General features: G+C 48.9%; 1 protein-coding gene across 2 annotated transcripts in view; it reads right to left on the bottom strand.

Annotated features, from left to right (window-relative positions):
• Positions 1–10030: 10030 nt before the first annotated feature.
• XDH (xanthine dehydrogenase) overlaps positions 10031–11936 on the bottom strand; it is a 48411-nt gene continuing 46505 nt past the window's right edge. For both annotated transcript variants that reach the window (XM_057374899.1, XM_057374900.1), the window contains exons 36-37: positions 11504–11671; positions 10031–10775 (exon numbers count right to left, since the gene is read on the bottom strand). In XM_057374899.1, the coding sequence (XP_057230882.1) occupies positions 10725–10775; positions 11504–11671 (219 nt within the window). In that variant the 3' untranslated portion in view covers positions 10031–10724. The remainder of the gene's footprint in view (positions 10776–11503; positions 11672–11936) is intronic.

The raw sequence follows: 11936 nt of genomic DNA, 5'->3' as shown, positions 1-11936 counted from the left end.
AGGCCAGGAGGMGCTTGGGACAAAAAAGCACAACAGATCTGGTTAGAGAAACACTCAGTGGTAAAAGGTCCCGTGCTGTTCAGGGGGCACCATAAAGCTYCATGAGGAGATGCTGGRATRGAGGCAAYRGCTGCTGGTCCYATGGCAGGTGAYAGRATGGAGGCAATGGGATGGATGGCTGCTGGTCCCATGGYARGTGATAGGATGGAGGCAATGGGATGGATGGCTGCTGGTCYCATGGCAGGTGGTGGAATGCGTGTGATGACCACAGTCCCATGAGCATCCTTCCCGGCACACATAGATCCAGACACATGTTATTTTTTTCATGGGATTTCCATCTCCTACTGCAGAGAGGTARTGGCTGTAATCACTACAATTTTTTTAAAGTTGAATCTCATTGAGTCCCTTAGTCCTCCCTTCCAGGAAAATGTCTTTATCCTCAATAAACAGGGAGAGGGAGCTCCTCTGGATGGGCACATGGCAGAGGCTGCATGGCTGCCTCATCCTCTCTCCACGACAGTTAGGTGCTAAGCTGATGTGGGCCTGGCTGAGACAATGTAAAGTTTAACAGCTTATGTAGTAATTAAGCAAAGCCTCTCAACAGAGAATCGCTAATTAGACGAATCCTTCCCTAAATTACCAGCAGTTCCTGGCACCCTGTAAAATCCTTGTATAACAGCCTTAGAAAACAATGACACTCAGCACTAGCATTCAGCCACACAGCTCGATGGCAACTGCAAAGCACTTCGGATGTTCCTGAGCCTTTTTTTTTAATTAAAAAAAGAAAAAAGAAATCTAAAATGTACATTTCCCCCAATGACTCTGCTCTGGGGCATATTAAAAGCAGCACCTTGACTCAGCCTGCCACATAAACATCCTGCTGCCCCCGGACAGCCCGGTACTGCCTTCCTCCCAGGATGAGGAGCTGAATAAGAAGTGACAATCACAGCTCCTGCCCGCAGGAAAACAGGAAGCGCCAGAGTTGTACAACCTCTCCAAACATTGTCCTACCTGCTCCACTCCTTGGGTGCAATGGGAACTTGCTTTTCTTTCCTTTCCACATTGCATAACTRTTTCTGGTCCAGTGCTGCTCAGTCCCAGGATGCTGCTGTGTGGGACAGTCCCTGCAGCCTCTGACCTCTCCCTGCCTGCCCAAAGCCAGCCTGGTGCTCCCTGTCCAATGCACAAGGACAAATGTCCACCTTCCAAACCCCTTGCTAACACTGTCAGCACTGAATGTAAGCAATGGAGGAGATGGAGATGTGCTTAGGGTGCTGGGCAGATTGGCTCACCCACATCTGGCAGGAGCTAGACTGAAGAAAATCCCAAATCCTGCCAGAAAGCAGCTGAGTTGGCCAAAATTTTGAAATGACCATAAGACTGAGTGTTCTCCACAGGAACACAGGGAGGAACTCTGGTAATCCAGAGATGAGATGGAGAAGAGGCCACTTGCAGAACACCCAGTTTATCAAAAAATACCACTCCCACCCTTAGACTTTCTGGATTGATTTCAAGGAATCCTCCACTCAGTGCAATGCATCCCCAGCCAGCAGCCTGGCAGAGCTGCTCTCAGGACCATCCTTCCCAAAGACCAGAGATTTTTCCATGTTAAATGATGCTCTGGGAGTAGCTTGTTCCTCCTCCAACTGCTCCCACATTTCTGCTGAGAGATGGGCCCAGATTTGCTCGCAGAACACAGAATTAACATGCAAGTTTCCAAACAAGAAGAGGGACAAGGTTTCCTCTCCACTCTTCCTTTCCTTGCAATGTAAAAACATCCCTCGCCAAATGAGGCAGTGTTTGCCATCACTTTGCAAAGTTCACATTCCCACAAGGCAGGCATGAGGAGGAACAAGGGGGGGAACCACCACATCAGTGCCCGCGGGTCATGGTCACACAAGACAATACCCTGCAAGATTTGGAAGTGGGAGGAATGTGGGAAGGCTGAAGAGGAGGATGTTTATTAACATATAAGAATATCTCCAAAGGGTTTGTGTCCTGTGAGGAGAAAAAGGGATCCCAAGGTAATGTTGTTGAAGATATTGGTGGAGAAAAAACCTGGAAATCCTTATTCAGGCAATCCTACTGCTGGTGTAAAGAAAGAGAGAATGGCTTTTTCTCACATTCCTGGCAGTGAGGCTTTTCCTAAATTATGGGAAGCCTCATATGAATTCCCCAACTAATTCCCTTGTGCAATTGCATTAAATAGTAGGATGTGAATGCATTTCCACACCTGACTCAGCCTCTGTGCCCAAAAGGATTCCTGTCTCCCCACAAATGTAAAGCAGGAAACCTTTCAGTCCAAGAACTGCAACCTCAGCCTTGCTGGCTGTTGCTCAACACCATAAGTTGTGAATGGAAAGCAGGGAAAGCCCAGCAGTGAGCTTCAGTGTCCACAGATACTTGAGAAAACTTTTCAGCAGGAAAAAAAAAAAAAAAAAAAAAAAAAAAAAAGAAAACCCAGGGGACAAGGAAAAAAAAAATAAGAAATCATAATTTAAATGACAGATACAAGTTAGAGGGAGGAGAAACTCGCTGTTTCTCTCTTCCCCATACCTCCACAGCAGCCTTGGCATAGCTGGGCCATGGGTCTGCATCCACAGAGCAATTCCAGCTGCTCAAGGCACTCCTAGCCCCTGGCCTGTTAGTGCTGCTTAATGAGGAGGAAGAGGGAAATCACAATACAGGATCCACACAGACCTCAGAGAGCTGTTTGGATGCCCATGAGGCCCCACAGGCCATGGCTCATGCCTGGCCCTGCCACCCAGGGGGACTTCACCCCCCTGGAAAAGGAGCTCAACCAGCTGTGCTCTGACAATACCCCATGGCAGCCCAGCAGCTGAAGCAGCCAAGCAAAGCAGCTGCTCCCCCAAACCAGCCCTGGCAGCTCAGGGACAGTCTCCTCCTTTGTGCAGGCCACCAAGGCACAGCAAACACTGTCCCCTCCTCTGATGAAACCCTGATGTARCTTGGTAAGTTCTGTTTCTTTGCAATGCAAAGCAAAGGGGGTTTTCCACTATTGCTTTCTGTCCCTCAGAGAATGTCTCTTCACTTTCACGTTATGACTGTAAAATAAAAATCAGCATTTGTCCCTGCCCATTGCAGCTGCTCTTGGGCTCACTGGTGTTGTGGCTGGGACAGTCCCTGCTAAAGCATATTTTAGTGCAGGAAGGCACATGCTGCTGCCACCTGCTCAACGAAGAGAGCTTGCAGAGCTCCTTCCGCCCTTCTATTTGTTAACCTYACTGCAGTCTCTTGACCTAAAGGAGCTCCTAGCCCTGGAGCGGGTCTGCCGGCAGCTGGGTGGGCCTTTGCTCTGCTGCCCCGGTGTGCGGCCACGCCGCAGGTGATGCTGCCCAGGAGCGGCTCCGGGAGCTGCTGAGCACCAGCTCGGTCACCCTAAGACCCATCGGGCTGGGAGAGGCAACATCAGCGCTGCAGCCCGAAGGAAAATGTGTCTCTTCTGCTGGGAAGGGAAGGGAAGCGCAGCGCGGCCATTCACTCCTGCCCCAGCGCCGGCTGTGCCGGGCTCCTCCCGTCTTTGGGGGACAGCTTGCAGGGACACGAACAACAGGGTCCAGCCACAAGGCCCGGAGGAATCATCACCTCCTCGCTGTAGAAAGGCTTCAAAAGGCACAAATGTGGCCAGGGCAGGTGGGAAGGTCATTCCCTGAAGCCATAGAGCGAAAGCGCGCACCGAGCGCAGGAGCCACCGCCTCCAGCAGCCGTGGGCAGCGCTTCCTCGGGCACACAGCACCCTCTGCTGGGAAACCCACGGCTGGCCAGGGGACAGCAAATTTACCGTGGCACAGCCCTCCAGAACTCCTGGGAGGTGGGTTCCTTGGGGAAGAGGCGGAGCAGCATATTTATCTGCCTGCCTGTAAGCGCCCCTCGCTTTTTGTGCAATGGGGTCTGCGCCTCTGTGCTGATGTTAATCAACAAAAGGACGCAAGCAGCAGCTCAGCATTTCCAGTCCCTGCTTTGTCATGGCCCTGCCACCTGACACAGCTTCTATCTTAGAAGAAGCCCCGGCCCCACAGAGGCAGGAGCATGGCCCGGCCCTTGCTGAGCCCCGGCCCCAGGACAGGCTGCTCCCCACAGCAGCGTTCCCGCCGAGGGCCGCGCTGGGTGCCGAAGCCAGCGGAGAACAGGGAATATCGGGGCCAGGGACAATTTTCCTCACTCTGCACAGGCCTGGGGATGCAGGACTTGCTCCCCACAGGGAGCACCGTCAGCTGGCGTGGCACAGACATCGAATAAAAAGGCACATTCTGCCTCAAAATCTCACATTGCAAACGCGGGCGGGAGGTACCGGCCGTGCCTCAGGCCATTTGCCCGCCCCGAGCCGAGCTGCTGCCCAAACAGTCCTTTAACCCAGCTCTGGTTGAGTGTGTTTGAACAAACACAGGAATTCCCCAGCACCCTTCCTTCGGGTCCCTACCTGCTCACCAGCACCCCAGGAATGCCATTCTTCCCCCACCTCGTCCTCTCTGGCTGCTTCTCCAGACCCGGCCCGCAGCCCAGCAATTAGCCTGGCCACCATGAGAGCTCTGCACATCCAGCAGCAGCTCTGTGCCGTGGAGAAAGTGACCCCGAGCTGCTTCTGGAGCGTCTTGCTGGGCAAATGCCGACGGGACAGAAAACAGTTTGCACGGTGTTTATGGAGAAAGCCCTCGCTGTGGGGCCCGGCAGCTTTGTGTCATTAATGGGGTTATTGGTCTCAGGCGTGSTGGGGAAAACAGGTGTCAGGCTGCTGCGGGTAAAAACTTTTGTTAGGACGGGTGAAATGCTGTTGGGAAGGCAGGAGGGAGCACGGGCATTGGTGATTATTGCATTTATTGCCAAAAAAATGCATCCTTYTCCTCCAGTTCCCATCATTCCAAGGCAAAGTCATCACTAGATTTTACAGACATTGTCATTCTGGGCCTGGGTGAGTCAAAGAGCAGCTCAGGATAGCTTCAGGCACCACTGTGTTTATTCCTGTGTTCCTGATGTCCTTTGCCTAATTTGAACTGTGCTTCTCTGCCCTGTACAAGAGCCTCCCCAAATATTTAACTTCCCAAGGACCAGAACAAACCATCAAACTGTCTCCCCAGGGCTGCCAAATGCCTGCACTGAGCAGATGAGGCAGATGTGCTGCTGTTAAAGAAAATAAACTAACAAGGCAGGCATTAATCTTCCACATTCAAACCCATTATGGCCTTTTCATATCAAAAATAAGACAAAAGGAAAAAAGCAAAGCTGAAATTTGAGAAATTAAACTGACTCGCATAGAGTTATTGTATTTGCTTTTGCATTTTCTATTTGCTTTGTTGTCGTCTCACTTCTGTTTGCTTTTTGCTTTTTATTTGCTTTTGCCTTTTTATCTACAAGAGAAAAACTTTACATATGGAATGATGTAAGAATTGACATCATTTGGATCCCTAAATCACCCTGAGCCATGAAGAATAATCCCTTACTTTCACATATATTTGATAGCWGATGTTAAGCTATTAACAGATGCAAAAGGATTTGCAGGACATCTTGTATTTGTARCTACAAACCAATTTATTGCTGCGTTGTCTCTCAAAATATTTTCKACTCTTTGGTAAACTCACCTTAGTTATGTTCAGTTGCAAGCAAGGAGTTAAAAGCAAAAATTATGATTTAGTGGAGAAGAGGGCCTGTGGAATAAATCTGTGGTTGAGATCAGTCCTCAGGCATGGGGATTTGGGGAAAGAGGGAGTCTGGGTAGCCATAATCTGAGGTGTTCATGGGGACAGAAATCCATTTCCCAGCAAAGCCAAGGGGTGGAGGACTGGCAGCAGCTTTTAGGGAAGCTGGAGGAGGACAATGTGACACTGCCAGTGCCGCTCCCCTACCACCAGCAGCACGCTGAGGAGAGACGGCTGAGCAAGTTCAACCAGAGATCAAGGCTATGCTGGGATCTCACACCAAAGTGCTGTTTGTCAGGGACCCTTTCCACAGGCTAATTGCCACATTCCTGCAAGGCATGGGCATCAGCCCATCCTTCAGCAGCTTCATCCAGGACATCCTACACAGCGGAACACACAATGGCAGCGGTGCTTGGAAACCACTCGTTGGTCTCTGCTGGCCCCGTTTCATCCACTACGACTACGTGGTGATGGTTTGGCTTCCCCAGACAGGAACTGGGCCACCTGCTGCGCCAGGCTGAACTCACCGACTCCCAAGTGCAGTGAACCTACAGGTGGCTGTCAGAGCAGATGTTGAGCAAGCTGTCTGCCCAGCAGAAGCAGCAGCTGGTTCGCTTCTACAACTGGGACCTCGCTGCTTTCCCATTTTCTAGCAGTTTCCTGTCAGACCATCCCTGCAGCACAGAGACCTGGGAGAAATAGCCCATAGGGAGGAACTGTTCCAGGGAGCGTTAATCTAAAAGCRAGTGCTTCAAGATACTGACAGGCCTTTGCTTTCCAGCTGCTTGCAGTGAGGTTTTCCATGTGGCAGTCCAAAAGACTCATCAGAGAGCTGAGGAAGACCACTGCCAGTGATGGGGGATTAAGGCTCTTCGTGTGGTTGAACTCTTTTAAACACAACAAGAACACCACAAGAGAAACTTGTGGCACTGGGGCTTGGAAAACTGCATGAAGTGTGATGGGGTAAATGGCTCTCAGCAAACCCWGCAGCTCAGCGTGGGGTGGGTTGGACCTGCTGCAAACCACAACAGCATCACACGTGCTCTGCCCACACTGACATTTCCTATTCTGGGCTCCCTGTTGGGCCAAGAGGTTTGGCAACAGCTTCTTCATGACAAATTGCCCCACACATATACAAGAAGTGCTCCCAAAGGAGCATGTCACCCGAGGCTGTGACACAGGGTGGCACACGCTCCTGGGGAACCGCTGACAATGTTCCCAATCTTTCCATGCTGAGGGAAGGTCAGGCCTGGCTCAGCGTTTGGTCTTATCTGTTCTCTGTGAACTGTTCTGTTTTACAGCCTCATCTCCTACATGTTTAGGCTCAAGGTGGGCCCTGGGGACGGGACCCAGTGCTTGCTCCATTTACAGGTTTTAGTATGGCTGCCCTCTTTGCAGGATTGGCTCCAATGGGCCAAGGCCAGCTTTCAGCTCGGTGCATGAGCCCTGAGACAAGGGTGTGTCAGTGTGGAGCAGGTGCCAGCCACAGCACCAGACAGACTGCCTTCACCTTGTGTCAGCAACTGGCAGGCCCTGTGGAGGTGGCTGGAAGCATCAGAATGCACCACTGTGCTGCTTTGGAAAACAGGATGTGGCTACTACAGCTCCTGCTGGCAGAGAAGCACAAGGACTGACTCTGCTTTCTTTGGGACTTGGCTGCCAGCGTGGCCAGACAGAGGCCCAGTCTCTCCAGCTGGCTCACGGCTTCATCCAGCTGGGCAGTCCTGAGCAACCACCCACCCTCTCCCAGCTTCGGTCACTGAGCTGATCTGACTCACAGCCTCTGGGAAGGGTCCATCTTCATCAAACAAACACCAAGGATGAGCTGAAGTTGTCTGGATTTCAAATCCTGACAGACTCTGACCATAGCATACTTGTTTCCAGAGTATTTAGCAGCTTTATTTTGCAGTTGTGACATTCACAGAGAATTCCGTGTACATTCGTGATACCAATTTGACAATGCTCATTAAAGAATGAGAGTGAAAACTATTGATTAGAACTGACCTAAAACAGTTACCAGAATCTTGGCCTCCCTCTCTCACAGAAGGCCATGCAATGAATAGCATTAAGACATCAGATCAGCTTGGCTCCTTTCACATTCCCACAAACTGTCCAGCTGCAGTAATTACTATTTAAGTGCCATTATTGTGCGCAGTACTTTACAGTCTAGCAAGATGGCATAGTTCCTCTTTTTAGGACAGAGTTCTGGAAGAATAAAAGCAGCAAATTTCCAATTATATGCCRTTAAATTAGAGTCTTGCATCCATGGTCTATCTCACTGAGAAGTATTAGGAAAGGGACATTTTTCCCTTTTTGAGTAGCTTTCTCTGCAGTGACTGTGCTGAAACCCTACACTTGAAGCTGTGTGTGAGGAGATGGGACACAGCCCCTGGCAGGGGACAGTACTGTGCACTCAGGGCAGGACAGCTGCTCCCCAGCAGCTTTGTAGTGCAGAGCATGCCTCAAGTCAGAGATCTTCTCTTCCTGCCAGCCCTCCCCAGCAGGTCCCAGGCCTTTCCTAAGATGCCTGGCACTTAGTTCCACAGAAAAATGATATATGAAATGTTAAGACCTTGAGAGGTGACATGAAAACCTCAGCTTTTTGTTCTTTAGAATCCCACAGCACAGGCAGGTATTACAATGATCCCTCTGTAAATTCCTGTTTGCCTCCAAGCTCCCTTTTCCCCTACACCCTCAAAACCAGTTTGTCATTACTTTGCAACCCTGATTTTACACCATTGCCCTCCCTAGGTGTTTGACATAATTTACATTCAAATCCAGTAAAAGAGAAGTGTTTCCTCCCTCCATCAGCAGGGCAAGGGTATCAAGAGGGCCCCCAAGCTGGGGTGGGTGTGAGGACAAGGGCTGGTGCCTGGGGAAGAGTGGCTCATGGATGCTGCAGCAAAAATGGCTCCACAGRTCTGCTCTGAGCATCCTGCTCTGACCACTGCATGGACACAGACCTTGGCAAATACACTTCCAATTAAYTCACAAAGCAAACAGCAAAACAGAGACTGAATACATCTAATTTAAAACAATTCACCTGACCAAGCAGTCACTGTGACTGGGTGAGACACACAAACCCATCCTGAAATTATGAAAAAGATGCCCCCAAAACCAGGGGAAGAAGGAGCAGTTACTCATCTTGCTGGTGAGTTATTTGTCCCAGCATGTCCCACAACCCTCACAGGCAGCAGGCCTATTGTGAGCACTGGCAACTTTCCCCTGGGATGACACCAGGAGCTCCTTGATATCCACTCTGCCTGTGTCCCCCATGCATTAACACACATTACCTTTGTATTTCTTCTCATCCTGAATGAGCATGCCCAGGAATCTCATGAAGTGGATGTCACAGGAACAGAGCTGATATCAATCTGCCTTACAGTCTTTGTATTCTGTATCCCTCCCTGGACACCCAGGAATGTGGATACACAGGCTCCAATAGCTGTTATTGCACATAAGTTATCACATTTTTTTCTCTAAGAGGTTTTTYACATATTACCAACTTTCAGGAGAAAACAAGTACCTCAGAGCTTAGGAAACACCAATATCATATTTCAGTTAATAAAACAATTACGTAGCAAGCCTAACAGGCACACTTTCTGGAACTCACATAAACAAATTCCCTTCTTCTAGATGGTAGAACCRTAATATTTCAATTTGAGAAATAAATCTACAGCTTTCCAAGCAATATACCCTGGAGTGCTTAAAAAATAATTTCACACTGAGTATACATTGTCCAGTCCTAAGATGGAAGCCAATTTTAAGAAGGCTGTACGTGAGAAAAATTTTATATAGAGTTACATCCTCTTGCACCATATTTTTTTTATGGCCCTGGGAGTGCAAAAAGAGAAAAAGGACATTTTAGTAACACCATGGGCCAGAGAAACAGATAAAAGTTTTCAACTGCTAAGCAGGCACAGTATATGGCTAACACCATCTAGAGATAACATATGCTCCAGTGTTGAATTTGACAGTGACAAAACCTGTCAGCAGGATGGCCAGCACTAAATCYAACATGAAAAATATATTCAATCCAGATGACACCAGGTCATTACATAGCATATTTTTCAGGCAAGTAGTCCCTGTAGTAAAATGTACCCATTTTCTTACATTCAGCAAAGCTAAGAGTTTTCCCTTGAATAGAAGGCAAGGGATTGACCTAGAGAGCACCCAGAGCCAGCTCATCCCCAGTTGTGTCACCCTCCTCATGCCCCTTGCCTGGGCTGGTATAAAGTGCCCTGGGAACATCAATGAGCAAATTTCTCTGTTACTCCAAGATCTCTCATRTCCTTGCCTATTTAAAGGATAGGGAAAGATGTGGAGGTGTGGGATGGGAAAAGTCTGTGTCAAACAAAGCAGCAAATTGCTGGAAGTCCTCTTGGTATATTTAGTTTTTATCTTTAATCAGAWAAGACAAGGTAACACTTGAACTAAAATCTCATCAAAGCACCAGTGCAAAGCAACAGTCATTGAACTTTGAGGTAAATCAGTTATTGGTCATATTTTAGCCTTTTCCTCTGAAACACTTTGGTTACACAGGTCAGACCACCTTCCTTAACCAACRTCAAAAGTCCTGCTCATCTCCCTGYAGGATATACCTGGCATTGTGTGCAGGGGGGCCCAGCCCTCAGCACCACTTATACCTTTCCCTATCTCAGCTAGAGGAMTCTATGTCTGGGCTCAACCCAGTTAAGTCCTTCTTGGCACAGCATCGCAAGGTGATACATCTTTTCCCCACAGCAGGAAAAAGAAGAAACAACCACCCTGCTATTTCACATTGGCTAGTAATAAGCAGCAATTTTATATGAAACCTGTAAGATTTTTCAATTACATCTGGATAACATCACCTTCCACTTACTCTTCATTTGAATTTACATCACAGCTATAATCTGGCAGCAATTCCCCCTCCTAGAGAAAACAATGATTGGACAATTAAATGTGAAGGCTCTATGAATCAGTGGGTGAGCCACATGAACACAGATCTTTTTTCCTCCATTATAGTCTGACTGCCTTGTGGTTCTTCTGGTGTAAGCTCAGTTTCWGCAGTTTGCTCCTCAATCTTGCCTCTTACACACGCACACACCATGGCTTAAAGGTCCCTGGCTCAGCAGAAGGGCACTGTAAAGACAAAAAAATAATTGAATTAGCAACAAACGAGGGTCCTGCCCAGGGTTCAGCATTTCCCACCATGGTGCTTTTGAGGTGAGTGACTATACATGTGAAAACATGAGCTCCTATCCCAGTTTTTCCAAACACAGAGATGTCTGTCTCATGGCACTTCTGTTAGAGGCCTGATGGCTGACTCCTACAGAGCCCTGTGACAACACTGGGAYAGAGAAGGAGCCCATGAGGAGACAAAGATCGCTCCTGGACTCCTTCAGATCAAGTCCACAGTTTCTAAGGAAACTCCTGTAGCCATAACATTCAGGAGAAAGGACTATTTGCAGGAGCACTTTGCCTCCCTTGCTGAGGGAYACCAGTAAATCATCACAGCATGGCTCTTATCATATGTGATGATTCTCTGAGGGCTGATAGTCAGGACAGGCAGCTGGTGCCTTTGTTCCACAGGCAACACTTGGAGTATGGTGGGATGGACTGAACTTCAAAGATGCACAGGTGCCCWTCCTGCAGTGGGAGTCCTGGCAGTGCTGGGCTGAGGATTGGGCTTTGAGCTGGTGGCATGTTAAATGAAGGATAAGACCCACGAAACAAAACCMGTCTGCTTAAGTGGGGACACAGCCTCCCCATCCTGCCCTAATCCCAGCYCTGGGCCACTGTGACTCCCAGGCACCCTGCCCATGGGGTAGGCTGGCCAGGGAGCAGCCTGTGAGACCAGGGGCTGTTACCATTTTGGTGAAGATGTCTACACAAGCRTTGCGGATCCTCTCTGGGGTGGCAGGGCTGTCCAGCCTGAATGGCTCAGTCAGGCCAGAGTCCTTCCTCGCTGAGTAGATGGCATCTTTGATGGCATAAAACACTGAGGCAGACAGGAACAGAGGGGGCTCTCCCACAGCCTAGGCAGAGTACAAGCAAGAGTGAGGCTTTGTCTTCCAGATGGGAACCACAATCTCCCAGATGTGCTTAGTGAGGAAGAAAGAGAAAGCTAAAACAGCCTCCAGTGTGCCAAGTATGATCAGTGAGAAAAGACTGAGCTAAAAACACTACCAGTCAGTTTAAAGAAGAAAGAGTAGAAAAGCACAGCTTTCTGACAGAGCAACACCACTTCTATCTAATGGACAATCAGGGCAGCAATGTGCAGGTTATTTTAGTTCTTCCTGA

The sequence above is a fragment of the Malurus melanocephalus genome, unplaced genomic scaffold, assembly GCF_030028575.1.
Source record: "Malurus melanocephalus ecotype Western Australia unplaced genomic scaffold, MMel_1.1 scaffold_235, whole genome shotgun sequence".
Classification (NCBI taxonomy): domain Eukaryota; kingdom Metazoa; phylum Chordata; class Aves; order Passeriformes; family Maluridae; genus Malurus; species Malurus melanocephalus.
Note: the sequence above shows the minus strand (reverse complement) of the source record. Positions and strands in the feature narration are given on the sequence as shown.